Source organism: Mobula hypostoma, chromosome 11 (genome assembly GCF_963921235.1).
Source record: "Mobula hypostoma chromosome 11, sMobHyp1.1, whole genome shotgun sequence".
NCBI classification, from domain to species: domain Eukaryota; kingdom Metazoa; phylum Chordata; class Chondrichthyes; order Myliobatiformes; family Myliobatidae; genus Mobula; species Mobula hypostoma.
The window spans coordinates 95,164,329-95,191,811 of record NC_086107.1 but is presented as its reverse complement, the minus strand read 5'-3'; the positions used below and the strand labels follow the sequence as shown (position 1 = coordinate 95,191,811).

Sequence of the window (27,483 nt, the reverse complement as noted above, 5' to 3'; positions counted from 1 at the left end):
AAGAGGGGAATGTGGGACAGGGAGAGGGCGAGGAGGGGTGGGAGGAGTAAGCAGAGGAGGGAAAGCAGGCATGAGAGCTCTGATAGCAGGTGGGAGGGATGGTTTGGTATGGGCAGCGGGAAGGATGAGGAGGGGAAGGGTTGAGTCCAGTGTGTGGAGCCAGTGTGCTGAGTAAAGGCAGCGGGAAGGGCTGCCCACAGTGCGACAGCTCACTGGACGGCCTGCTCGTTGGCACTGCTTCCAGAGTCCTGGGGCTTCATCACGTCCGGCAGCTCTGGTGGGCTGGAGAATGGGTCGATACGCAGTGGTTCAAACTGGTCATCTGCAGTGGGCCAGAGAGAGAGAGAGAGAGAGAGAGAGATGGGCTAGAGTGCAGGGTTGGACAGTAACACCCTCCCCACATTCCCGCCACCCCCTTCCTACCTTACGCCCCTCCCCATCCTGCCATCACCTTTCTGCCTCTGTAATCGTCACTGCCTTACACTCCCTCCCTGTCTTCCTAACCTGCCCCTACACACCTCACCATCTCTGAGAGACAAAGACAAACAAAAAGGGAGCAGTCAAGAGACTGTAAGACATAGAAGCAGAATTAGGGCATTCAGCCCATCGAATCTGCTCTGCCATTCAATCATGGCTGATTTATTTTTCCCCACTCAATCCCATTCTCCTGAATTCTCCACTCCCCCCACTAATCAAGTGCAAAAGTAACAGGACTGTTGTCATGGGAGACTTCAACTTCCCTAATATTGATTGGCACCTCCTTAGTGCAAAAGCTTCAGATGGGGTGGAATTTCTGTCCAGGAAGGATTCCCGACACAATGTATTGACAGGCTGACCAGAGGAGAGGCCAAACTGGATCTGGTTATAGGCATCAAAACTGATCTGGGAGACATCTGAATACTGTTGGGGGTGGGGGGGGGGGGGGGAGAGAATGGGAATGACCTAACAGAGGAAAGGACAGTGGTTGGGTCTCTGGCACTGAGTCTGTCTCTGTGACACAGAAGGGAAGAGGGAAGATGAGGCACGCTGTGGTGATAGGGGATTCGTCAATAAGGGGAGTGGACAGTGGGCAAGAACGAGTTTCCCCAGCTAGTACGTTGCCTCCTGGGTGCCAGGGTCCAGGATATCTCAGATCGAGTCCTCAGCATTCATAAATGGAAGGGTGAACAGCCAGAAGTCGTCGTCCATGTACCAATGACATGGGTAGGACGGGCTACAAGGGAGTTCAGGGAGTTAGGTGCTAAATTAAAGGGCAGTACCTCCGGGGTTGTGATCTCAGGATTACTCTCCGTGCCATGTGCTAGTGAGACTAGAACAAGGAAGATTATACAGTTTAATCCGTGGCCAAGGATTTGGTGTAGGAGGAAGGGCATAACATTTTTGGATCATTGGGCTCTCTTCCAGGTGGGACCTGTATAGAAGGGATGGTTTGCACCTGAACTGGAGGGTGGCTAATATCCTAGCAGGAAGGTTTGTTAATGCTGCATGGTGGGGTTTAAACTAGAGTTGTAGGGGGATGAGAATCAGAGTGCCAGAAGAGTTAGTGGAGAGGTTGTGGAGGCAGATGTTGGTAAGACCTCAGACAAAGTTAGGAATTAAAAGGTTGAGTATGGGATAACAAAATTAAAAAGGGTGAATATGGGATTGAATGCGCACAGTATACCGAATAAGGGAGATGAACTTGCAGCACAAGTCACTAATTAGGATGGGGGAATTATGATAATAGGCAGGAACGGCAGCATAAATTGGGAACGCACGTACTCAGGAAAAGGCACAATGGAAATGGGGAGCTCTTGCTTGGTGTTCGAGATAGGTTTGTTCCATTGAGGCAGGGAAAAACTTGAAGGGTGAAGGAACCATGGTTGACAAGGGATATGAAACATCTTATCAAGAGAAAGAAAGAAGTTTACTTAAGGCTTAGCAGCAAGGATCAAACAAGAGAATTACAAGGTAGCCAGAAAGGATTATTCCAGAAACATGTGCCTGGAGTCAGAGGAGGAAGTTTTTAAATGAATACTTTGCTTCAGTATTCACCAATGAGAGAAACCTTAAAGTTTGTCAGGAGAGTGTAGATCAGGTTGGTATTTTAGTCAACATTACGAAAGAGGATATGCTGGAACTTCAAGAAATCATTAGGATAGATAAGTCCTGGGGCCATACAAAACATACCCTAAGTTACTACAGGAAGGGAGGGAAGACCTGCAGCACCTTTGGCAATGATCTTTGTGTCCTCACCAGCCCCATGAGAGATAACCCTGGGAATGATAGACCAGTCAGTCTTTCTTCAGTGGTGGGCAAATTATTGAATCGGATTATTAGAGAGAGGATTTATGACTATTTGGAGAAGCATAGCCTGATTAGGAATAGTCACCATGACTTTGTAGGGGCTAGTCATGCCTCACAAGCCTGCCTGAATTCTTTGGGGATGTGGCAAAGTACATTGATGAAGGTACAGCAGTGGACGTGGTGATTGTGGATTTTAGTAAGGCACTTGATAAGGTTCTCCACAAAAGGCTGATTCAAAAAGACAGGAGGAATAGGATCCAGTGAACTTGGCTGTGTGGATCTGGATTTGTCTTGCCCACAAAAGGCAGACTGTGGTACACCCTATCCTCGTTATTTGTGTCCAAAACTCAAGAGTTATGCGAGGAGCATCTTAAACTTCTGTTGGTTTTACCTATGGTGCAGTGATTTTGCGCTTGAAATATTCAACTATCCCTCCTAAGTGTCCGATGTCATGTCCTGGGCCGTCAGCTGAACGGCAGAGAACCACTTTAACATTTGAAAAAAAGTTGGAAATTATAAACAACACGGCATCAGCTGAAGGTAACACAGCTCTGGGACACTACTGCCGGGAACAGAGTCTTGCCTTTAAAGTTCTTTTGTTGCTTGACAATGCGCCAGCCCATCCTAAACAGTTGGACAGCATTCATCCTAACATAACAGTGCGTTTCCTGCCGCTTAACACAACATCGCTGATTCAACCACTCGACCAAGGTGTAATCCACATTCAAGGCGTGTGTATTTTTTTTAACCACGAACTCTCTCTCAGATGCTGCAACAGACGATTTTGAAAATCCTGGGAGTTTACCAACGGTGAGGGAATGATGGAAGTCGGAATACTTGGCACAAATGGTGATGGACATGGACCCACGTTTAGAACGGAATCAGCATTTCAGTCGTTCCCTGCCGTCAACCCTTCTTCCCTACAAGCAAACTTAAAACAAAATGCTGCCAAGCAAGCAACCCTCACCAGTTTATTCAAATCGGTAACACTTTCTGCTGCCGGCGGTTCTAAGAATTCTGTGAGTCTTCCTTCACCCCTTGCTGTGCTTGATATGATCCTGACGACCACAACCATCCACCTTATCCATGTAAAGCTGCCCAACACCACAACAACCACTCATCTCCCGGAGCGAACACACCTGAGTACTGTACACCCTCGGATGTTAACTTTCTATGATTTATTATATTGAATATTACCTTAAATTGATGAAATATAGTACAAATGTTGTCTTGTGGTACTGCTTTTGTGTCGTATTGGTATGAAAATGTGAAAAAATTACAGATAAAACATATTTAGGAAGCCCTCTGGAACGCATCCCAATTTTCTCCATTTAATAATTATTCACATTATGCGTCAACTTCGAGGAATGTACCCCCCGCATATAACGAGGATAGGGTGTAGAAGATAGAGCATAGTCTGTCTGGAAGTCAGCGATCAGTGGTAGTCCACAGGGGTCTGTTCTGGGACTGCTGTTCTTTGTGATTTTTATAAATGACTTGGAAGAGGAAGTAGTGGGCTTTGTTAGTAAATTGCAGGTGACATGAAGGTTGGTGGTGTTGTGGATAGTGTAGACGGTTGTCGTGGGTTACAATGGGGCATTGACAGGATGCAGATTTGGGCTGAGAAGTGGCAGATGGAGTTCAACCCAGAAAAGTGTAAACTGATTCATTTGGAAAGTCGAATTTGAAGGCACAATACAGGGGTAACGGCAGGATCCTTAGCAGTGTGGAGAGACCGAGGGATCTTGCCGTCCACATCCATAGTTCCCTCAAAGCTGTGGCGGAGGTTGATAAGGTGGTTAAGGCAGCACATGGTGTGTTGGCCTTCATAAGTCATGAGGTAATATAAAACCCGAGTTAGACCACTTCTCTGCCCATTCTTTCAACTCAGCAGACATGGGGTGGGGGAGAGAGAGAAGAGGCGGAAACAGCAAGATTGAGAGGGAGGAGGCAGTGAATGAAGTGATGTCGGATGGACGACTGCGTGTGTGATAAGGAGCCCCATCTTCTACAGTTCCCCCACTGCGGCTGAATGACAGCTGCTCTTTTCCTGTGTGAATGCAGGAAACAATCTGCCCTCGCTCACCTTGCTTCCTCTGACTGGCAGCTCAGAGTGAGGGGTGGGTGTTGGGGAGTGTGCAGGGGTGTGGAGCAGCATGGCTCCTGGGAAGGGGTGGGGAGGTGAAAGGGAACTAAGAAGAATATCTACAGAGGTCCAATCCGTATACCAACTGGTGCCTCGCGGGGGAGATCTGAACACCAACCAGTGCCTTGCAGGGGAACACTGACTGGTGGCCCGCAATCTCTCTCTTTCAGGGGGTGTTCTGTACACCAGCCAGCGTCTCTTAGTATCTCTTTTGGGAGGGGGGGGCAGGGGTTTGGGAATCTATAACATTGTTAACAGAGGCTGCACAGAGGGGCAAGATCAGCCAGTGTTGTGGACTCAAGAGCTACTTCCAAATAGGGTCAAGGCAGCAGAATTGCAAATGGCAGAGGGTTGGGGGGACGTATGTGTGGAGAGCATGGAGCTCGAGGCAGATGGTGGGGGTAGAGAGGGCGAGCAGTCCAGGTGCAGAGGAAGCCCTCCAGCCTTCTCCTTCCCTCTCAGGCCTTACACCACCATCCCCTACCCGTCTAAAACTCCCACCCAGCTTTTCCTCTCCCCACCCCGCTGTACAGCCGGGGATGGGAAATGGGAGAGAGCTGCATCTCGGAACGTGGCCGAGGCACCCCTCTCCCCCTCAAGGTGTGGGATACTCACCCAGCGATTTGAAGGCCAGTCCCACTGTGGCCGGCGCTTGGGGTCGGGCGGTCTGGCTGGTGAAGCCACAGTCACCCAGCGTCTTCGCATCGTCCAGCAGCTGGTCATCCTGTGGGGGGAGGGAGAGAGAGAGGGAGGAGAGACGAGGTGGAGACAAGAGTGCAAAAACAAGTTAGTGTTGTGTAACTGTACACCTCACAGGTACAGACACACAAATATTCTCGCTGCGACTCAGATGGTCGATGAGAGGATCCACCGTCTCCCCCAGCGCTGGGTCAGCTCCCTCACCAAGTGGCAGTTCCTCTATCACCCGGTGAAGGACAGTGCACCGCAGAGTTCTCTCTTCCAGGAGCAGAACGAGGCCACTCAGTCTGTTGCCCCTTTAATCCACATCCGAGATTTCTCTCAAACCCATTCTCTGGCCTCCTCCCTGCAGCCCTCAACTTCCTCACTGATCAAGAACCTATCAACCTTTGTCCTAAACACACCCAATGACATGTTGTCCACAGCCATCCACAGACTCACCACCCTTTGGGTGAAGAAATTACTCGTCTCCGTTCTACGGGGTCGTCTCTTTATTTTGAGACTGTGTCCTTGGATCCCAAGCTCTCCCACTGATGTGGATGTCCTCTCCACGTCCATTCTATCCAAGCCTGGGGGGTTTCAGTAAGATCCCTCCCCTCATCTCTTCCTCCTGAACTCAAAGGTACAGGACCAAGAGCCATCAAACACTCATCGTTCTTTAACCATTTCATTCCCAGAATCATCCACGTGAATCTCCTCTGAACCCTCTACAATGCCAGCACGTTCTTTCTAAAATATAGGGCCCAAAGCTACTCACAATACGCAGAATGTGGTCTGACCAATGCCGCATTATAAAGCCCCAGCACTGCACCCTTCCTTTTATATTCTATTCCTCTTGAAACGAATGCGAACATCGCATTTGCCTTCCTTACCATCGACCCAACCTGTAAGTTAACCTTTAGGGAATCCGGCACAACTAAGGACACCCTCTCCATCACCAACATGGGTGGAATAAGCTGATACAGCTCTCCTGCATTCAGCTACAGTAAATAGTGAGATCGACTGCACAAGTAGTTTATAGGGATCTTGATCAGCTGAGTAAGCAGGCCAAGCAATGGCAAACAGAGCTTAGTTTGCATAAGTGTGAGATATCGCTGTTTGGCAAGTCAAATCGAAGTAGGACTTTCACAGTGAACAGGAGGGAGTGTTGTAGGACAGAGGGAGCATGGAGCTCAGGTACGGGATTCCCTGAGAGTGGCAGCACAGGTAGACCAGGAGGTGAAGACGACATTTGGCACGCTGGCCTTCAAGGCGTTGAATACACAGGTCGAGAGGTCATAGTGCGGTTGTACGGGAGGCTGTCGAGGATGCACTTGGGAGCACTGTGCTCGGTTCTGGTCGTTCCACTAATGGGAACAATGCCATTAAAGTGGAACGAGTGCTGGATGATTTATAAGGAGGTTGTTGGTACTCGAGAGACAGGCTACACAGGCTAGATTCTGATTCTTGGAGCAAAGGAGACCGAGCGATCTTGTAGAGGTGTCTAATATCACAAGGGGCATAGACAGGGTGAATACAAACAGCCTTTTTCACTAAAGGCGGAGAATCAAGAACAGAGGGCACAGGATTAAGGTTAAAGGGGAGAGATTTATTTGGCACTACCCCCCCCCCCCCAACTTGAGGGTGGTTAGAATATGGAACAAGCTGCAGGGGTATTAACAACATTTGGACAGGTACACGAATAGGAAAGACTTATGGGCCAAGTGCAGGCAAATGGGACTGGCTTGGCTGGGGCCCATGGAGCAGATGGGCTGAAGGGTATGTCTTTGTGCTGTATGACTCTGTAAGGTGTCTCAGGATGGCAAAATCCACTCTAACACTCATTATCACACCAGTATCAATATTTATTTTGCTTTTCAATTACTGTTGCATTAACTCATGTTTATCCTCGTACTCCGCTACTGCAGGAAAAAAAAAAGCTAATTTCATGGCATTGTGTAATGACAATCCAGTTAAACGAAGATTAAAGTTAACTGATTTTTTCCAAAAAGTTATTAATTAATAATAAGTTAGACAGAGTGAAGCTGGCTCCGCACCATCCCGTCACACACTGCAGGTCAGACACAGAGTGAAGCTTCCCTCCACACCATCTCATCACACACTCCCGGTGTCAGACACAGAGTGAAGCCCCCTCCACACTGTCCCATCACACAGTCTTGGGAAGTACACTGCATAAACACACACACACTCACCACACTTTGTACAGTTTAGATGGACTCTTCACCTCCCAATCTACCTCGTTATGGCCTCGCAATTTATTGTCTACCTGCATTGTACTTTCTCCATAACTGTAACAGTTCATTCTGCACTATTATTGCTTTTCACTTGTACTACCTCGACATACTGATGTGACAAAATGATCTGTATGGATGGCAGTATGAACAAGGCTTTCCACTGCAGTCCGATGTTACCCTTCCTTCTGGCATCCCCGGGCATCAGTTATACACCATCCCCCTTGTCACTGGAGTGGGTGCACGCAGGATTCACCAGGATGTTCCCAGGACTGGAGGGCTTGCGTTATATGGAGGAACTGGAGAGGGCCAGGACTGTTTTTCCTGGAGGAAAGGCTGAAGGGTGTCCTGGCAGAGGTTTATGAAACCATGACAGGCAAATAGAAAAGATGCACAGACTTTGTCCACAGAGTCGTGGAAATCAAGAACCAGAGGGTACAGCTTTAAGGTGAGACAGGAGAAATTTTATGGGAAGCCATGGGGCGACCTTTTCACCCAGAGGTTGGTCAGTATTCGGAATGAGCTGCTGGTTGAGGTAGATACATTCACAACATTTAAAAGACACATATGTGGACAGGAAAGGCTTAGAACGAGAGCTCCCAGCCTGGATTCCATGGACCCCTCGGTTAATGGTAGGGGTTCTTGGCATTAAAAATATTTTGGAACCCTGACTTAGATTTAGGCCAAATCGCAGGCAAACAGAATTAGCTTAGGTGGGAATCTTGGTCAACACAGATCAATTGGGCTGAAGGGCCGGTTTCCATGATGTACGGCCGGTGACTCAATGATTCTCTCTTCTCCCTCCCTCTACTTTGGGAGGTTAAATCAGGGAAAGTCTTTCATAGTGAACGGCAGGGCCCTGGGGAGCGTTGAAGAACAGAGAGACCCAGGGCTACATATACATATACACTGAATTACAGGAATTGGGACATCACGTTACAGCTGCACAAGGTATCAGAGACCATATGGAGTACTGTGTGCAGTTCTGCAGTTCAGAAGGGTGAGATTAAGGTGGAGAGGGTGCAGAGAAGATTTGCCAAGACATTCCCTGGATTGGAGAGCTTGAATTTATAAGGTGAGACTGGACGTGGCTGGGACTAGTTTTCCTGGAGCGAAGGAGTCGAGGGGTGACCTTATAACTTAGATAAGTTGGTCATGGTCTTTCTTCCCCAGAGGAGGGAAGTCTAAAAGTAGAGGGCATATGCTTAAGGTGAGAGAGGAAAGTTTTAAAAAGGGCAGGATTTTCATCCAGAGGGTGGTGGGGATATGGAATGAGCTGCCAGAGGTGGGAGAGGCGGATACAGTTAATTGAACAGGTACACAGATAACCAAAGTTGAGGAGGGATATGGGACTAACGCAGGCAAATGGGGGCTAGGTAGACGTGTTGGATAGTGGGATCCAGTTGGGCAGAAGGGCCTGTTTCTGCACTGTATGACTCTATACTTCAATAATAAACCATACATCAATTTACCTGACAGGAATAAACCAACTCTCAGGCAGGGGAGAGGACAACACAACACCACCACCTGCTGGCTGGAGTGTTACCTCAAACGTCTCCTCTTTCCTGCACATCACCACTTGGTTCCCCTATGATCACATTAACCTTTAACCTACCCATGGGTGGGATTCACAGGGACCAATTCCCACCCTCCCTCCTGTTGTTGAGACACTGGGAGAAACCAGAGCATTTGGGAGAAACCCACAGTTACACAGAGAACATGCAAATTCCCACAAGTGCACACGCAGACAGGGCAGGGTTCTCTCCGCAAGTTTAACAATCTCGCAATCCTTAACAATGGGAGATATGCAGCGAGTTTCCTGCAGGAAATCAATACCATTCCAGGAGATGAGTCCACTTGGCTCCTGGAGTGGCAGAGAGGGGTCTACACGAGCCACCTCAGCTCCATCACCAGTGGGGTGGCAATCTTGTTGGCCCCGACATTCCAGTAGAAATCATAAAAGTCCAGGATATCATTCCCAGCCGTCTGCTCCACCTTGCTGTGTGTCTGGACGGCATACCATTGCTATTTGTCAATGTGTATGCCCCTGGGGGCAGGGTGTTGCAGATGCACCTGTTCCATCGGGTGTTCACCCTGCTGAGTTCCATCGATGCTGGGGACTGCGTCATCCTCAGGAGATTTCGACTGTACCCTCGAGGAGGGGGATGACTCAGGTCTCCAGCGTCGATGAAGAAGTTAAAGGAGTTAGTGGGCTCCTTTGGCTTGGTGGACACATTCATCCTGACTCCAGCGCCTTCTTGAGAAGGTTGGGGGTGGGGCTGCATAAACCACCTCTATATTTCTTAGACGTATGCCTCTTGTGCACGAGTAGCCTCCATGCAGCCTGTGCCACGTTCAGAGCACCACGTCATGTGGATGCAGTTGCAGGGTGCGGTCCAGGTATTGGCATTTTAATAACCGTCTGCTGAAGGACAGCCGATTTCAGGATTTGCTCCAGGTGTTCTGGGCCACCTGGAAGGACAGGCATGAGGATTTCTGCTCCCTCCAGCTATGGTGGGATGTGGGCTTTGCCCACATCTGATTTCTATGTCAGGAGTACACTAGGGGGTTGATAAAGATGTGGGGCTCTGAGATTGCGCAGCTTGAAAGAGAGTTGCTCGACTTGGTCCAACTGCTGAGGATCCACAGCTATACCAGAAGGAAGGACTCACCGAAGGATCTGTAGCTCCAGCAGCCCCAAGGTGCACATATGACGTCACGGATCCAAATGCTGCAGGATTTGGACTGTGGCTCACCCTTCTATTCATTAGAGAAGTGGAGGAGAGTAGTTACTAGCCTCTGATGGGGCCTGATGAAATCAACAAAGAATTCTTCTCCTTCTACAGGCCCTTGTTCTCACCAGATCCATCAAGCGTGGAAGCATGCAGTGAGGTCTGGGAGGGTTTGCTGATGGTCAGGCTGGATGCTCCCAACTTGAGATGAGCTGTCTATAGCCCTTCAAGCACTTCCTGAGGGTCAAGTCCCCTAGCCTAGATGCCCTTCAAGCTTTCTGGGATGTCCTGGAGGATGATTATAGTCTTGTTCTAGGGGAGAGCTTAGGCACCAGGAAGATTCACCTTTTGAATTGAATTGAATGATCTTTATTGTTATTATACATAGGTACAATGAAACTCTGTTTGGCTTTCTCTAAGGCAATTAAATAAAGCCGTAGATAAAAACAAGAGAGTAATAGAAAAACAGTATTAAATAGGTAAGTAACTGAAAATAAGTTGCAGCAGCACCAGAATATCACAGTAATGCACAAAGTGCCATTAATGCAAGTATTTGAGTCCTTGTGTATGCTGACAGTTTCAGTCATTGTTCTGTGGGAGTGGTGTGATGGAGGCCACAGCTCTGGGATAGAAGCTGTTCCTCAGTCTACTTGTTCTGGCTTTTAGTGTCCTGACCCTTTTGCTGGACGGCAGCGGGTCAAACAGGGAGCGGCCGGGGTGTGTGGTGTCTCTGGTTATGCTGATTGCTCTCCTGAGTCTGCTGGAATAGATGGCGTCCGGTCCTGGGAGCTCCATCCTGACAATTCGCTGGGCTGCCTTCACCACGCGATGCAGGTCTTGTCGCTCAGCGGCTGTGCAGCTGGCATACCACACTGTGGCGCTGTTGGTCAGGATGGTTTCAATTGTGCTTCTGTAGAAGTTAAGCGACAGCTTTTGTGGGAGTTTGGCCTGTTTCAGCTTTCTGAGGAAGAACAGTCTTCGTTGTGCCTTTTTTATAAGCAGCGAGGTGTTGGTGGTCCATGTCAGCTGTTTTGACAACATAACTCCAAGGAACTTTAGGTTTTCCACACTTTCCACTACCTCTCCATGTATATGGAGGTGGGCGGGGGGGGGGGCGGGGTGTACTCTGTCCTTTGATCTCCTGAAGTCAATGATCATCTCTTTTGTTTTAGAAGTGTTAAGGACCAGGTTGTTGTCCTTACACCATTCCATCAGATGATCCACCTCAAGCCTGTAGGCTGTTTCATCCTCGTCCGAGATCAGGCCAACCACTGTGGTATCGTCCGCAAATTTAATTGTGTCGGAGAGCTGTCATGTACCTGTTGCTCAAGAAAGGAGATCTTAAGTGTCTGGTCTCCATTTTGTGTGTGGACTACATCTTCACTTGGACAATGGCCAACAGTCTTGGCTCAGTGTTGGGCCAGGTGATCCATGCTGACCATTCCAACGTAGTCCTGGGCCGGTCTATTCTGGACAATGTTCATCTAGTTGGGGATCTGATCCACCTGCTCCAGGAGACTGGATCCCTGGCAGCATTTCTTCCTTTGACCAGGAGAAAGTGTGGGATTAGGTAGACCACAGTTTTCTGGTGGGCACGCTGCAGGCCTGGACCACACTTTGTAGTATGGGTTTCGCTGTTACACTCTGCCACAAAGTGCCTTGTCAAGGTTAATGGATCGTTGATGGCGTCCACTCCCTTTCACAGGGAAGTATGTTGGGGAATCCCCAAGTCTGGCTGGTTGTATGCCATCTATGCAGAGCCAGTCCTGTGTCTTCTTCAGAGAGTCTAGTTCCGTACGAGTTGGACATGGAGGTTGCCTATCGGCCTATACCAATGACGTGCTCCCGATGGTGACAGATCCTGGCGACCTGCAGATGATGCCAGGTTTGTGCAGCTCCATCCTTCCCCAGGATGAACTGGGCATAATGTTCCAGACTCTTAGTGGGTCCGTGGCAGGCAGACTCCCTGCCTCGGGTGATGACATATTTTGCATGGAGCACCAAGCATCTCATCTATCTGAGTTCCTCTGGGAGGCCTGGCTGGCGAATTGGGAAGACCTAGAGATGAATGTCATGACCTGGCTTCTCAGGGAACTTTCCTACCGAGGTAGGGTTTTTCGGTACCGAATGGCCATGTTGCCTTTGCCACAAAATGCAGAGAAAGTTAGTGGACGACTTCTTGGGCAACAGGAAATACTAGGTCTTTGCAGTGATCCTGAGTCTCCTCATTGGAAATGGTAGACAGTCGCTGGTGTGTGTCTGCACACGTTGGCAACTCTTGGCCTCAGGACCCTGCTGTACACCAAGCACCTTCCCAGATGTCATGTGCTCATGACGTCCCTACTCCAGGGTGGCCGCCGCCTTAACGAAGTGACTTGGCTATCCCTGGTGGACGTCAGCCGTGCTGTTCTGCAGACTTCTATCAGGACTTGCTAAGGTTACTTCTGGCCAGGCTGAGGGTCCCAGTCCTACCTCACTGGGTGCTGGTGCGGCTCGAGTCAGTGGAGTAATTCTGGCTGAGCCCACCTCTGCTCAACTGGAGTTGCTCGTCGGCCCCAAGCCACAGAATCTTATCTGGGAGCTGGTCCCTCAAAGCTTGAGCCATCTCACATCAAGACCTACAGTCCCTTTCAGAGCTGCAGGTAGGGGGTACCTGCGTGAGCTGCTGCCTCGCGCCATCCATTTCCTAGCCGTCGTTCACCGTCCCAGCCAATCTTCACACCTGGGAGCGAGGGGGTTCCCAGTGGAAGCCCTTCTGTTAGCATGCCCACCCCTTCTACACGGATCTCCCAGTTGCCTGTCACTTCTGCTGGCTGAAAGAAACCGTGAACCATATGTACACAGAGTGTACGAGGCTGCAGCCCCTACCTGCATAGCTGAGGGGGCTGTTTCTCGCCTTCTGGCTGCATTTTAGCCCCACCCTCTCCATCTTTGGTCATCCAGTAAGGAGGGGGTCAGGGTGGGAGGAGGATGTCCTAGTTAACTTGCTCCTGGGGCTGGCTAAGATAATTATCTGTGGGTCCTGGAGATGGGCAGCGGTAAGTACTGACTAGGCTCACTGCCTGACAATGTTCAGGGGTTATGACTGGAAAGAGAACACGTGGCATCCACAGGTAACAGAGTTGATCTGAAACCACTGGGCACCGCAGGGATCAATGCCATCGTTGAAGAAGATGAGAATGTGTTAGCTTAGTTTGTGCTAGTCATGATTTGGCTGGGTTTTGTTTGTGATTGTACACTGGTGCAGTGGCATGAATTTGTAATAAATGTATTTTTGTAAAATGAAAGGGGTTAAACACAGAGTGAAGTTCCCACCACACTGCACTATCACATATTCCCAGCATCAGATACTGAGTGAAGCTCCCTCCACACCACAATATCACATACTGTATTCCCAGGATCAGACACTGGGTGAGGCTCCCTCCACACCATCCCATCACCCACTCCAAGGACAATGCACGAACACACATTAGGAACAGGCAAACAGTCAACACACCTTGTAGAGTCTCTGGTCCTCTGGCAATCGCTTCAAGATGCCCTCGACTACCTTCTTCAGCTCCAGAACTGTGGTCGATTCTTTGGCATCGGTGAATATTGTTGTCCTGTGTCGGCGAATCATTAAAAACACATCCTGTTGGGGGGGGGGGCAAAAGGAAGTGTTAGCCCCTCCAGAACAGCAGATACCCCCTGTTCAACCACATACTAACAGGTATGGAAGTGTAGAAATGTATGGAATGTTCCATCACATACTCCCAGGGTCAGACACAGGATGAATCTCCTCCCATACCATCCCATCGCACAATCCTGGGTCAGAGTGAGAAGACCTCCACACCATTCCACCATACATTCCTGGGTCAGACACAGAGTGAAACACTCTCTACACTGTCCCTTTACTCCGTATACCCATGATTGTGTCGCCACCCACAGCTCCAATCTGCTAATTAAATTTGCTGACGATACTACATTGATTGGCCTACTCTCAAATAATAATGAGGCAGCCTACAGAGAAGTCATCACCCTGACACAGTGGTGTCAAGAATACAACCTCTCCCTCAACGTCACAAAAACAAAGGAGTTGGTTGTGGACTACAGGAGGCATGGAGGCAGGCTAATCCCTATTGACATCAATGGATCTGGGGTTGAGAGGGTGAACAGTTTTAAGTTCCTCAGCATACACATTACCAAGGATCTCACGTGGTCTATACATACCGGCTGTGTGGTGAAGAAAGCACAACAGTGTCTTTTACCTCAGATGGTTAAAGTAGTTCGGTATGGGTCCTCAAATCCTGAGGACTTTCTACAGGGGCACAATTGAGAGCATCCGGACTAGCTGCATCACTGCCTGGTACGGGAACTGTACTTCCCTCAATCACAGGACTCTGCAGAGAGTGGTGCGAACAGCCCAGCGCATCTGTAGATGTGAACCTCCCACTATTCAGGACATTTACAAAGACAGTTGTGTAAAAAGAGCCCGAAGGATCATGGGGAAACGGTACTGCAGCATAAAAGCCAGGACCAACAGGCTCCAGGATAACCTCTTCCACCAGGCCATCAGACTGATTAATTCACGCTGATATATCTGTATTTCTATGCTATACTGACTGCTCTGTTGTAGATACTGTTGATTACAAGTTACTATAAATTGCACATTACGGCAGAGATGTAACATAAAGATTTTTACTCATGTATGTGAAGGGGGTAAATAATAAAGTCAATTCAATTCAAACACTCCCAAGGTTAGACATGGGGTGAAGCTCCCTCCATACCTTCCTATCACAGGTTCCCAGTGTCAGACACAAGAGTGAATTTCCCTTCTTGCCATCCCATCACACACTCCCAGGGACAGCCACAGTATGGAGATGTTTTGATTGAGCTAGGAGAAATCAAGGAAAATTGCTGGATAAAGTTTTTCAGAGACATTGGAAGAGGTGTGAAGGGTCTCCTGAACATCTCAGTGAGTGGTTGTTTTAGTGTGGAGGCTTCTGTTTTTCCGCCAGTTTGGGCTGCTTGTTGGTGGTTGCTAACTGCATAGATTCTCATCGCAGTGTTTCACCTGGAAAGAAGGGAGAGAATCACTGCTGATCCCCCCCTAACACTAGGACAACACCCCTTCCTCCTGCCTCGTTGTATTCCTTGACTGGCGTGAGTACAGGAACATTTTGGACATTTCATCCTTTTCCTGTCTGGCTGGCAGTTCTTCAAGACCGATGGAGCCCTTCCTGACATTGGAATTTCTGGTGCCGTCTCAAAAGGGACCGTCAGTGACGTGTTCCAGCTCTTCCTAGGATCCCACAATCTCAGGGCAGTCAGACCAACGGGATCTGCTGGCACCAAACTATTCCGTTTAAGAGCGCTACTCGCTTCAGTGACTTTGTCAGTGGACACTGCTGCCCACACTTCAGCAGTGTTCATTCTATTTGTTTTTCAGTTGGGACTGCAGTGCCATCATGCCACGTCAGATGGTCTCCTGGGAGTTGCAGACCTCTGGGGACTATGAAAGGGTGACTGTCGCCATGCTCTCGGACAGTGCTGTGCTTCAGACAGTCATGGTTGAATGTGGGGTGCAATGTATTTTGCACCCTGGAATAACAGTGTTCCGAGGCCATGGAGGACTTGGTTGGGTAAGATGTTATTCTGAGCTCTGAGAAAGAGTTCAAGGAAGCAATGACACCCGAGGACAAATGGGTTGGTGCATCAGTTATGGGATGAAAGTTAGAGACCTCTTTGCAGTTGGATGTGGTGACTGCTCCCACACAACGGATCATCCTCCAACATGTCAAACCCTTCATTCCTTATGAGGCCTCCTTCCCTACCTTGGGGCAAGATTGGAGATCACCACTATCAAACAAATTCAAGATTTACACCCTCCGCAGCATAATCTTTTCTGCGGCAGCAGTTTATGCAGCTGGCAAGGGAGGAGGATGTTGAGGGTCAGTTACCATCCGGTATAATGGGGAAGCTACCGGGTGTACTGGAGCCCTCAGCGTCTGCAGTCCCATACATACTTGGAAGTGGGGCAATTTCGGAGGAATTGTCCTACCCTCAGTCGAAGGATTCCACTTGGCACCGCTGCCCCGAGTTAGAGTCAGAGGAAACCAAAGACTGCATATAGCACAGGTGCAGGGAGGGACAGGGGAAGACTCTGCATGGCAGGAAGGCAAGGAAGAAGAGCAAGCATCTTGGGAAGAAGGCTCCCAAGAATGTGGGCATGCTCACATTCAGGGCAGGCGAGACAAAGGGAAGGTCTTGGGTAGACAGGGCAATGGAAGCGAAGGGTACCAATGCATCAGTACTTCCTGTACCTGCGTGTTCCTTCAGCCCGAAGAGGAGAAGGAGCCCTCCCCCAGTAGAAGAGTACAGGTGTGCAGGAGTCATTGAAAGGGGTAGGAATCTCAGGGAAGGTTGGCCCAAACTTCAACTTCCAAATGTGGCCACGAGACCTGTGGTGGGTGAGAGTGTGACGAGGTGGTGTTGCTGAAGGAGCTGTCGTCCCTGGACTGACCACGGAGACGGTTCTGGAGGTCTCCATCCAGGACTTATTGGTTAGCACCTCCTGAGAGACAGGTACATAGGTTCAGGTCAGTGAAGTACTGACAAGCCCCTCTCACTCTCGGGATTTGGCTCCCGAGGCGAGAGATATACTCACCACGCTGACCCCATCAACCCTTGGTTCCAAACAAATTCTTAGGGGCTATCCCTCTGTCGTTGTTTCTGGGAATAGGACTGAGGTCGAGGTGGAACCAGCAGGTGCGAGTGAAGCAACCACCATGCAGTGTGGGTTAGAAGTGCTCTCGCCTGCTCATACACACGGGGAGGAAGAAGGGGGCTCCATGTGTACTGAGGGGTTAGAGGAGAACTCATTGACAGTAAGACAATGGACATCCTCACCCCTCCTGAGAAGTCCCTGCTGGCACCTGTTGAGGAAATCAAAGAACTTATTCTCAACTCTGTGAAGTACAGGCTGAATCGAGCCTCCCTATGCTAGTCCGGCATGCCAAGGCTGGTGAGGTCTTTGCGTGTCATCCTCAAATGGAAGGGGAAACCAGGAATAATAGTCAATAGCTTAAAACCTTCCTGGATGACCTGGTGAGGGTGAAAAGCAGCCTCCCACTTTCGGGGATAGCAGGACACCAGGTGGCTCTGGCACCACTCGAACCCAGAAAGGAAAAAAGCATTCTCGCTCTTGCTTGGAGTTCGTAGGGTGAAACGAAGGGTGCTGGTGCTGAGGCCTAGCGTACTCCCGACATGAAGCTCACCATAGTTAGTCTCCATGTGAATGCAACGGCAGCAGAGGCTCTCTCCGCAAGTTTAACAATCTTTCAGTCCTTAGGGATGGGAGATGAGCAGTATGTTTTCATACTATCCCAGGATAGGAGTCCACTTGGCTCCTGGAGTGGCAGATAGAGGTCCCTCAGCTTACTCTCTGGTGGGGTGGCGATTTTGCTGGCCCCAACTTTCCAAACAGAAATTGTAAAAGTCCAGGATATTGTTCCTGGCTGTCCGCGACATCTTGCCGTGCACTGGATGGCATACTGATGCACTACGTTAACATGTATGCCCCCGGGCACGGAGAGTTGCAGACACCACTGTTCTATCAGGTGTCCATCCTGTTGAGCTTCAGCAATCCACGGGACTGCATCATCCTCGGGGGAGACTTCAACTGTACTCTCGAGGAGGACCACTCTGGTCTCCAGCGTGACCCAGCATAAGCAAAGTTAGAGGAGCTAGCAGGCTCCTGTAACTTATTGAACCTCATCTCTGACTCTAGTGCCATCTTGGCAGGTAGGTTCCACATTGATTGCCTCAATATCTCTTGGTTATCCATCTCCTGCCTGTCAGCATCCTCCATTTGGCCAGTACCGTTCTCAGACCACCACCTCGTGGATCCACTACGCTCCAGTGCACTCACAGGTGGCATTTTAATAACTGGCTGCTGGAGGACAGCTGACTCTGGGATTCGTTCTAAGTGCTTCGGGCCACTTGATGGGAGAGATGGGAGGATTTCTGCTCCAAGGCTTTGGTGGGATGTACATCCAGTTTCTATGTCAAGAGTACACCAGGGAGGTGATAAGAGGCGGGGCTCCAAGATCGAGCAACTTGAGTGAGAGAATTACTTAACTTAAAGAGTCCCGTCATAGTTCAGCCATTGGGCGTCCACAGCAAATATTGAAAGGCCTAGATAGAATGGACTTGGAGAAGATGTTTGAGATAAGAAGGAATTTCTTTAGCTAGAGGGTAGTGACCCTGTGAAATTCAGGGAGCACAGATCCAGCCTCACTTGTAAATGAAAGGCTTCATCCTAGTGAGCCTTCACTGCACCCTCTACGGAGGTGCCCTGCCTGCCCCTACCACTAATCCTACTCCAATCCCACCTCATTTGCCACACTTCACCATGCTCTACAGGAGTAACGTACAACTTTAAGTTCCCAAGTTTGCATACCATCCGCCTGTCGTGGTCTAACCACGCAGATGTCACCAACACCTCTACTTCCTCAGGAGGTTAAGGAAATTCGGTGTGAACCGTCGACCCTCACCGGATGCATCTCAGTTTGGTGTGCTCTGCCCTTGACTGCAAGAAGTCATGGACACCGCTCGGCATGTCACGGAAACCAGCCTCCCCTCCGTGGACTCTGTCTACATTTCCTGCTGCCTCAGGAAAGTCCCCATCCTCCCCAGACATTCTCTCTTCTCCCCCCTCTCATTGGGCAGAAGATACAAAAGCCAATACAGAAGTCCATCCTACGATCCTCTAGTATGATAAGATGGGATTCTTGACCTCACAGTCTACCTTGCCGTGGCCCTTGAACCTTATTGTCTGTCTGCACTTTCTCTGCAACTGCAACACATTATTGTTATTGTTTTCCCTTGTGCTCTCAATGGTATGATGTAGTGAAATGACAGGTACACAAAACGGACTTCCCCCTCCACTGTATCTTGGCACACAACGATAAGCCGATTTACCAACTAACCCCGCCAAATCGAGTGCAAATTTGGCAATGGTTATGTCAGTGTAGACTCCATTACAGAAGAATGAAGCATTCCCGGTACCAGTCACCAGGAAACACCCAAATAACATTAAATGCCCAATCTCCTGTGTGTTGTCGGCATACACCGCTTGCTGCTTGCATACCACCCTGGTTCAGGTACCGTCACTTTACCAGTCTAGCCAGCTTGACAAGTCCCACCACTTTAGCTTGACAACAGTTTGTCTACATGTGGCAGCCAAAAGCGAAGGGAACTAATCCCTCTCAAGCAGTTTTGCCTCATGCCATCACACGCCTTCCCACAGCTGTGTAAATAATTGTCCCACCATGAAACCCTACCCCATTGAAAACACAGTGGGTGAGAGTGTGCTGTGATTTCACTTGCCCTGAATCCATCTCGCTCCCTTCCAGCCGACCTGGGTGTGGATTGTCTCTGTACACATCTGTCTCTGTGTGTTGGGGTGATATCCGTGTATGCGTGCGTCTGTCTGTCCGCCCCCCAGTTGCTGCTGTCCCTCCTCTGCTCCCTGTGGCAAGTTTTCTGCATCCCCCTGCTCCAGTTGCTTTTCCGCCGCCCCTGTCCGCCTCCATCTTCTCCCCCTCCCTCCGGCCTAAATGACAGCAGCCTCTTCAGTGACTGGGAGGACAGCATCTTCAGGGATGATTTCTTTGAGCGACACCACAGTACTGCTCTGCCCAAGGAGCTCTTTCTGTCTCACTCCGAGGACCTCGAATCCAATGAATTCAGTTTTCTATCTGGCAGGTCAGTGTGAAGAGAGCAGAAATCTGTGTTGGATGGTGTAGAGGGAGATTCACTACATGTCTAAGCCTTGGAGCGTGTAATGGGACAGTGCAGAGGGATCTTCACCCCGTTTCTGACTCTGGGAGTGTGTGATGGGACGGTGTGGAGGGAGCTTCACCTTGTATCTGACCCTGGGTGTGTGTGTGTGACGGAATGGTGTGGCGGGAGCTTCACTCTGTTTCTGACCCTGGAAGTATGTGACAGGATGAGCCACTTGAATTTTGTCATTAGTAATTTGTCCTCTCTCAACAGTGTCACCAGACCTTCATTAGGGAGCACATCAACCCCACGAAACCTGACTGCTGAACATTCCAGTATCCGAAGGTGTGCCATATTCAGCATGGTTATATTTCAGGAACTACAGGCTGGGATGGGGTGTTTATATATAGAATAACAGATCCCCAGGAGAGGGTTACAGGCTGGGATCTAATCGAGACGTTCAGGGTGTTTATATACAGTATAGAATAACAGATCCCCGGTGTGGGTTACAGGCTGGGATCTAATCCAGGGGTTCGGGGGTTTATCTATCAGGCTGTCTGAGGTATTGTGACTGTGTCTGGTCTCTGCTCTCTCCACCCATTCCCACACCCCCTCGTTGTCTGCAGGACATCCTACCGAGCCAGCCCCAACCTCAGCCGTATCGGAGGGGACTTGCCCCTCCCTTTTGCCGAGGAAGACAGGATGGGCCCCCCTTCTGCCCGGCCAGCCTTGGAGCCCCGCAACCTGCTCAGCCTCTTTGAATCGGCCGAGTGTGACTGAGTGCGTTACTGCTGGGGGGCTGGTGAGGGTTATTTTATAGGGATGTATGGATGAATCATTTTCTGGCGGTATTGGGTACGGGCAGGGGAGTACCATTCCTGAGGAGCTGGGAAGGTGTGAAAACCGTGGCACCATTCTGCAGTGGGTGGGGATGTACCTTTGCTGCAGCGCTGGTGGCGGGGAGGGGAGAAGGGGGTGGGGCTAACCATTCCATAGTGGGGGGGGTCTCTTGGGCTGTACTTTTGCTAGTTTGATGGGTGGAGCTGTGGGCAGAGGTGGCTTTTATCATTGCATTCTGTCCTCATGTCCCAACTGTACACTGTGACAGTCGGGGTAAGTACCCCTTTCACGAGCGACGATTTGACAGAGATGTCCCTCCTCTAGACTGTCGTTGTCACGTGTACCCCAGAACAGTGAAACACTTTGCCCACATGCCATTCACACAGATCGTTTCACCACGTCAGTGGACTGAGGTTGCACAAGGGAAAACAATAACAGAATGCAGAAAAAAGTGTAACAAAGAAAGTGCAGTGCAGGCAATAACCTGCGAGGACCACGCCAAGGTAGGTTGAGAGATCAAGAGTCCATCTTATCGTACAAGAGGTCTATTCCAGAGTCTAATAATAGTGGGGTAAAACTGTCCTTGAGCCTAGTGGGATGTGCTTCCAGGCTTTTGTATCTTCTGCCCAAAGGGAGAGGGGTGAAGAGGGAATACGTCTCCAGGGTGGGTGGTGTCTTTCATCAGTCTGGCAGCTTTACTGCTGCAGCAGGAAGTGTAGACAGTGTCCGTGGGGGAAGAGGCCGGTTTCCATAATGTGCTGAGCTGTGTCCACAACTCTCTTCAGTTTCTTGTGGTCTTGGGCAGAGCAGCTGCTGTGTGTGTGTGTGTGTGTGTGTGTGTGTGTGTGCGCAAATTCTCTCTATATGCAGGGTGACATCCCACTGTATATACATGTGTATATGGGGATGATTTCCCACTGTATACATCTACCTTTCCGTGTGGGGGTGAATTCTCCTTGTGTATATCTGTCTGTGTGTGTGTGGGGGAGTGTGAAATTTTTTGGACATATTTGTCTCACTGTATGTGGGGGGAATGAATTCTCCCTGCATATATCTGCCTGTCTGTGTGTGTTGGGGTGAATTCTCCCTGTACATATCTGTCTGTGTATTGGGGGTGGGGGTGGGTGAATTCTCCCTGTACATATCTGTCTGCTGTCAGTGTATGGGGGTGGTGAATTCTCCCTGTATATCTGTCTGTGTATGGGGGGGGGCAATTCTCCCTGTATATCTGTGTATGGGGGGTGGGGGGTGGGAATTCTCCTTGTATACATCTGTCTGTGTGTATGCTTGAATTGTCCCTGTGAATTCTATCTCTCTCTTCTATGAGTGTATTTAATTCTTTTTGTATATATATCTGTATCTCGTCAGCTGTGGGGGGGGGCGGTTTAGTTCTCTTTTGTTGCTATGGTCATTTAATTATCAGTGTGTATGTTTCTATCCCTCTTCATTCTTGAAAAAGAGGTTCTCTATATATGTCGGTCTCTGACGTATGGGAATCTAATTATCTCTGTATATATCTGTATCGCTGTAGTGGGGGGGGGGGTTAATTCTCTGTGACTGCAATGGGCATGTAATTGTCAGTGCACATGCTTCTCCCTACCTGATACAGGGGGTTTAATTCTTTGTCCATACCTGTCTGTCTCTGATGTGGTGGTTTAATTCTCTGTACGTCCCTCTCTCTGGTGGGGAGGGAAGGATTAATTTTATGTGCATCTATCTCTCATCACAATGGGGCCTTATTCTCCCTATATATTTCTCTCTCTTTCTGATGCAGAGAGTGGTGTTTTAATTCTTTTTGTATGCCTCTGCCATAGGGGTTAATTTGCTCTATAAATCTCTCTCTGCTATGGGGGGGGGGGAATGCTCCAGCCTATCTCTGCTATGGACGGTTTAATTCTACGTGTATATACTGTATATCTCTGCTGAGGAGGCTGTAATTGGCTCTGTATATATCAGCCTCTCTGCAATGAGGGGAGTGTTTAAATTCTCTTAAATATTAATATCTGTCTCTCTCTCTCTGCTGTAATGGGAGAATCTAATCTGTATATATCCAAGTCTCCATGGCATCATGGGTTAATTTTTACTGTACGTGTCTCCTTCTGATACTCAAAATTTAATTCTCCCTGTATGTAGCTCATGCTCTGTAATGGGGGCGGGGGGGGTGGTGTTAATACTCCGTATATATCTCTCTGCTGTGTCAGGGGTGTTTAATTCTACTGAAATATACCCACTGTATTTCTCACTATGTGGGGTTAGTTCTCCCTGCATGACTCTCTCACTGATACGAGATTTGTATACAGATCTCTCTCTGCAATGGGGGAATTTACTCTTTTGTATTGAACACTCTCCCTGATTTGGGGGTTAACTCTGTACAACTATCTCTCTGCAATGGGGTATTTAAATCTGTTGATATTTGCTTCCCTTTTCTATGGGAGGTGGGTTGGTTTAATTCTCTCTGCATAGATCTGCCCCTCTCTGCTGTATGAGGTTTAATGCTGTATATGTCCCCCTCTGTTATGGGTGATATTAATCTCTCCATAAACATGTCTGTCTCTGCTAAAAGAGTGGTGGGAACTGTCTTAATTTCTCTGTATGTATGTTTCAACCAGCGTGGGGGCTTAATTTTCTGTGTAATGCCTCCTCTTTTATTGGGGGTGGGTGGAATCATTCTCTTTGTATATCTGCCTCTTCACACATGGGGGGGGTTGAATTCTGCGTGAGTGTGTGTGTGTGTGTGTGTTAGTTAGAGTGAATTCTATCTGTATATCTCTGTGTGTACGGAGAGTGAATTCTCTCCTTATATATTGGGGGGAGGGAGGGGTGAATTCTCTCTGTAAAGACCTGCCCTGTAAATGTGAGTGAATTTTCTCCTCCTACAATGGGAGTCTAATTCCGTCTGTATATATCTGTATTTTTCCATTATTGGCGTGGGTGCATTTAATTTTCTCCACATATTTGTCTCTCTCTGCTTTGAGAATATAATTCTCACCATGTATATATATCTGTCACGAGCTGCTATGGGGAAATGAATTCTTACTGTACATCTTTCCCTCTCTGTGCTATGGGAGAATTTAATTGGCTGTATATGTCTACCTGTCTATTGGGGGGGGGGGGTCAATTTTCACTCTGTATATACAACACTCCCTGCAATAGGTTTAATTTGCTCTGTTATATTCATCTCCTTTTCTCGGCCCCATAGGGAGGATGAATTCTATCTGTACATGGGTGGAGATACGTCTCTTCCAAAGGAGGTGTAAGGTGCTCCTTCCCTCCGCTAGCCTGCAGGTCACCCTTGGGCAAAGTGTAGCACCTGCTTAGCACCCCCCCCACCCCACCGATCAGGGTCACATGAAACCATGGGAGCAGGTGGTGGATGGTCATATGAGCAGCTGGTGCATATTACAAGTCCTGGTTATGTTTCTATCAACGTCCGAGGCAGACAATCTCTGAAGAGTATTGATAATGGCTGGGGGCACCCGCCTTGTAAAGACACTGCCCAGAAGGAGGCAATGGCAAACCACTTCTGTAGAAAAATTTGCCAAGAACAATCCTGATCTTAGATAAAACTACAATGGCCCATGTCATACAACATGGCACATGATGATATATCTATTTCTCACTGCTATATTTGGTTAATTCTCACAGAATATCTTTCTCTAAAACAGGAGATTTAATTATCTCTCTCTCTGCAATGGGGAGGGGGGGGAGAAGGATGTTAATTCTGTACATAACTGTCTCTCCATACAACGTGTAGCATAGTGGCCAGCACAATGGGTTCAATTCCTGCCTAAGGAGTTTGTACGTTCTCCCTGTGACTGTGTGGGTTTCCTCCAGGTGCTCCAGTTTCCTCCCACAGTCCGAAGACATACCGATTGATGGGTTAATTGGCCATTGTAAATTGTCCTGTAATTACGCAAGGATTAAATCAAGGGTTGCGGGGCGACACGATTCGAAGGGCCAGCTACACATTGTATCTCAACAAGTAAGTAAAATAATCAAGAATGTATCAACCTCTGCTTTAAATGTATCCAAATAATTGGCCTCCACAGATTTACCACCCTCTGGCTACAGAAATTCCACAACTCTGTCTAAATGGAGGTCCCTCTGAGGCTGTGCCCTCTAGATCTGGACTTCCCCATTACAGGAAACATCCTCTCCACATCCACTCTGTCTAGGCCTTTCAATATTCGATAGGTTTCAATCAGTCTTCTAAACTGAATACTAGCCCAGAGCCATCAAACGTATTTAACCTTTTCATTCCCAGAATCGCACTCATGAACCTCCTCTGCATCTTCTCAAATGCCAGCACGCCTTTTCTTCAATAAGGGGTCCAAAACTGCTCACAATACCCCAAGTGTGTCTGATCACTGCCTTATAAATCCTCAGCATCACATCAGTGCTCTTGTACTCTGGTCCTCTTGAAATGAATACTAACATTGCATTTGCTTTCCTTACCCGTCTCAACCTCCAAGTTGTCCTTTAGAGAATCATGCACAAGGACTCCCAAGTCCGCTTGCACCTCTGATTATTGAATTTTCTCCCCATTTAGAAAATGGTCTATGCCTTTGTTCTTTCTACCAAAGTGCATGACCATACACTTCCCTACACAATATTCCACCTGCCACTTCTTTGCCCATTCTAAGACCTTCTGCGGACTCCCTGCTTCCTCAACACTACCTGCCCCACCACCTATCTTCATATTCTTTGCAAACTTGCCTACAAAGCCATCATTCAAATTGCTGACATATAACCTGAAAATAAGTGTCCCGACACCAGCACCTGCAGAACAGATCTTGTCACTGGCAGCCAACCAGAAAAGGCTCCCTTTATTCCCACTCTGTCTCCTGCCAGCCAGCCAACCCTCTAACCATGCTAAAGTTTTTCTTCCCTGTAACACCATGGGTTCTCATCTTGTTAAGCAGTCTAACATGCAGCAGCTTGTCAAAAGCCACCTGGAAATCTCAGTAAACATCTACTGACTCTCTATCTTGTCTGTTATTTCCTCAAAGAATTCCAACAGTTTTGTACGTCACAATTCCCCCGAAGGAAACCATGCTGACTTTGGCCTAATTTATCACGTGCCTCCAAGTACCCGAAAACCTCATAATAATGGACTCCAACACGTTTCCAATCACTGAAGTCAAGCTAACTGGCCTATAATTTCCTTTTCTGCCTCCCTCCCTCGAGTGTGGTCGTCTCTTTCTGTGCGGGGGAGTGAGGTGTGTGTGTGTGTGTGTGTGAGTGAGTGAGTGAGTGAGAGAGAGAGAGAGCGCGCAAACTTTTCTCTGTAACTCTGCTGCATGGGGGAGAGGGGTTCTATTTGTATATATCTCCTCTCTGCTATGGGGTTTCTCTCTCTCTGAATTAGGGCTTTTAAGTTCCTCATATATGCAAAGTTTTTTTTTAATTTTGTAAATTAAAATTAATTTACAAAAGTATAAGTATTGATCTTTGCTATGGAAGGATTTATTATAATTTTATATATATATATATATAAAATAATCTGCCTCTGTCTTGTCCTTACTGCACCAACCACTGCTGCTGGGCTATAAACGTGCAGGAGCCATGTGTGGTTAATTGCCTTGCTCAAGGACATAACACGCTGCCTCAACTGAGGCTTGAACTCGCGACCTTCAGATCACTAGCCCAATGCTTAAACCACTTGGCCACTGTTATGGGGGCTTAATGCTCTCTGCCAATATCTGTCTCCCTTTGCCTTGAGGGTTGCATGGGTTTAATTCTATGTGTCTCCCTCTGCTGTATGAGGTTTAATTATCTCCCCCTATGTTAGGGGGGGCATGTCTGTCTCTGCTATGTGGGGCAGGGTTTGATCTTAATACTTCCTGTATACATCAGTCTGAGTATGTGTGGGTGAATGAATTCTCTTTGTGTATATCTGTGGGGGTAAGTTTCTTTTTATGGGTGGGCTTAATTCTGTATACTTATCAGTCTCTCTCTGGTGTGTGGGGATTTAATTCTTACTACATATATCTCCCTGTTACGGGGTGTTTACTTCTCTCCTATCTGTGTGTGTGCTGTGAAGGGTTTAATTCTCTCTATATACATTTCTGTATGCTATAGGGCCATTTAATTCTCTCTATATATACATCTGTCTGTCTCTGGTATAGGCGCATCTATTTCTCTTTCCCTCTCTCTCCCTGCTATGGAGGTGTTTACTTCTCTGTATGGATTTGTTTGTGGGTTTAATTTTCTTTGTATTTCTGCCTCTGTGTTATGGAAGGGTTTAATTCTTCCCGTGCATATCAGTTTCTGGCTGTGATATGAAGCCGAGGGGACATTTAACTGTCTACTTCCCCTCCCTCTAGTACCACTGTCCCCTCCCGACCAGTGTCCGACTCCCAGCCCGGTGTTGCGGCCTAACCGGCCGGCTGTATGTATCCCAAAATCGGGGTCAGGGCCGGAACGGTCTAGGACCCCACCTGCCCAAAGTGATGGCCCTAGTCCCACACCACCTCCACACCCACGCCTCACCATCCGCAATCCCCACCCGGCCGTCTCCCCCGGCCACCCTCCCTCACTTACCATGTCGCCGCAGCCCCGGGCAGCCTTGCACCACGTGACCCGCCGGCTCGGTCCTCCGCTATCCCACAATGCCGGCGTGGTGACCGCCCGTCCCACGTGACAGGCGGGCTCTGCTGTGAGGAGGCGGGGCTGTCCTATACAGCATGTGACCGTCAAATTGGGAGGGCCTTCGGTCGGTCCTCCACTAGCCCAAAGTGCCAAGCAAAACCACTCTTTGGCCATGTGATTTTTGCCCCCCCCC

The 27,483-nt window shown here is 48.7% G+C and overlaps 1 protein-coding gene across 1 annotated transcript; it reads right to left on the bottom strand.

Annotated features, from left to right (window-relative positions):
* Positions 1-7: 7 nt before the first annotated feature.
* Positions 8-27,371, bottom strand: elob (elongin B). Its single transcript, XM_063062567.1, has 4 exons — positions 27,243-27,371; positions 13,591-13,725; positions 5,048-5,156; positions 8-322 (listed from the first exon to the last, which is right to left on the bottom strand). Exons 1-4 carry the CDS (start codon positions 27,243-27,245, stop codon positions 210-212), a joined length of 360 nt encoding a protein of 119 aa, XP_062918637.1. The 5' UTR covers positions 27,246-27,371; the 3' UTR covers positions 8-209.
* Positions 27,372-27,483: the final 112 nt, after the last annotated feature.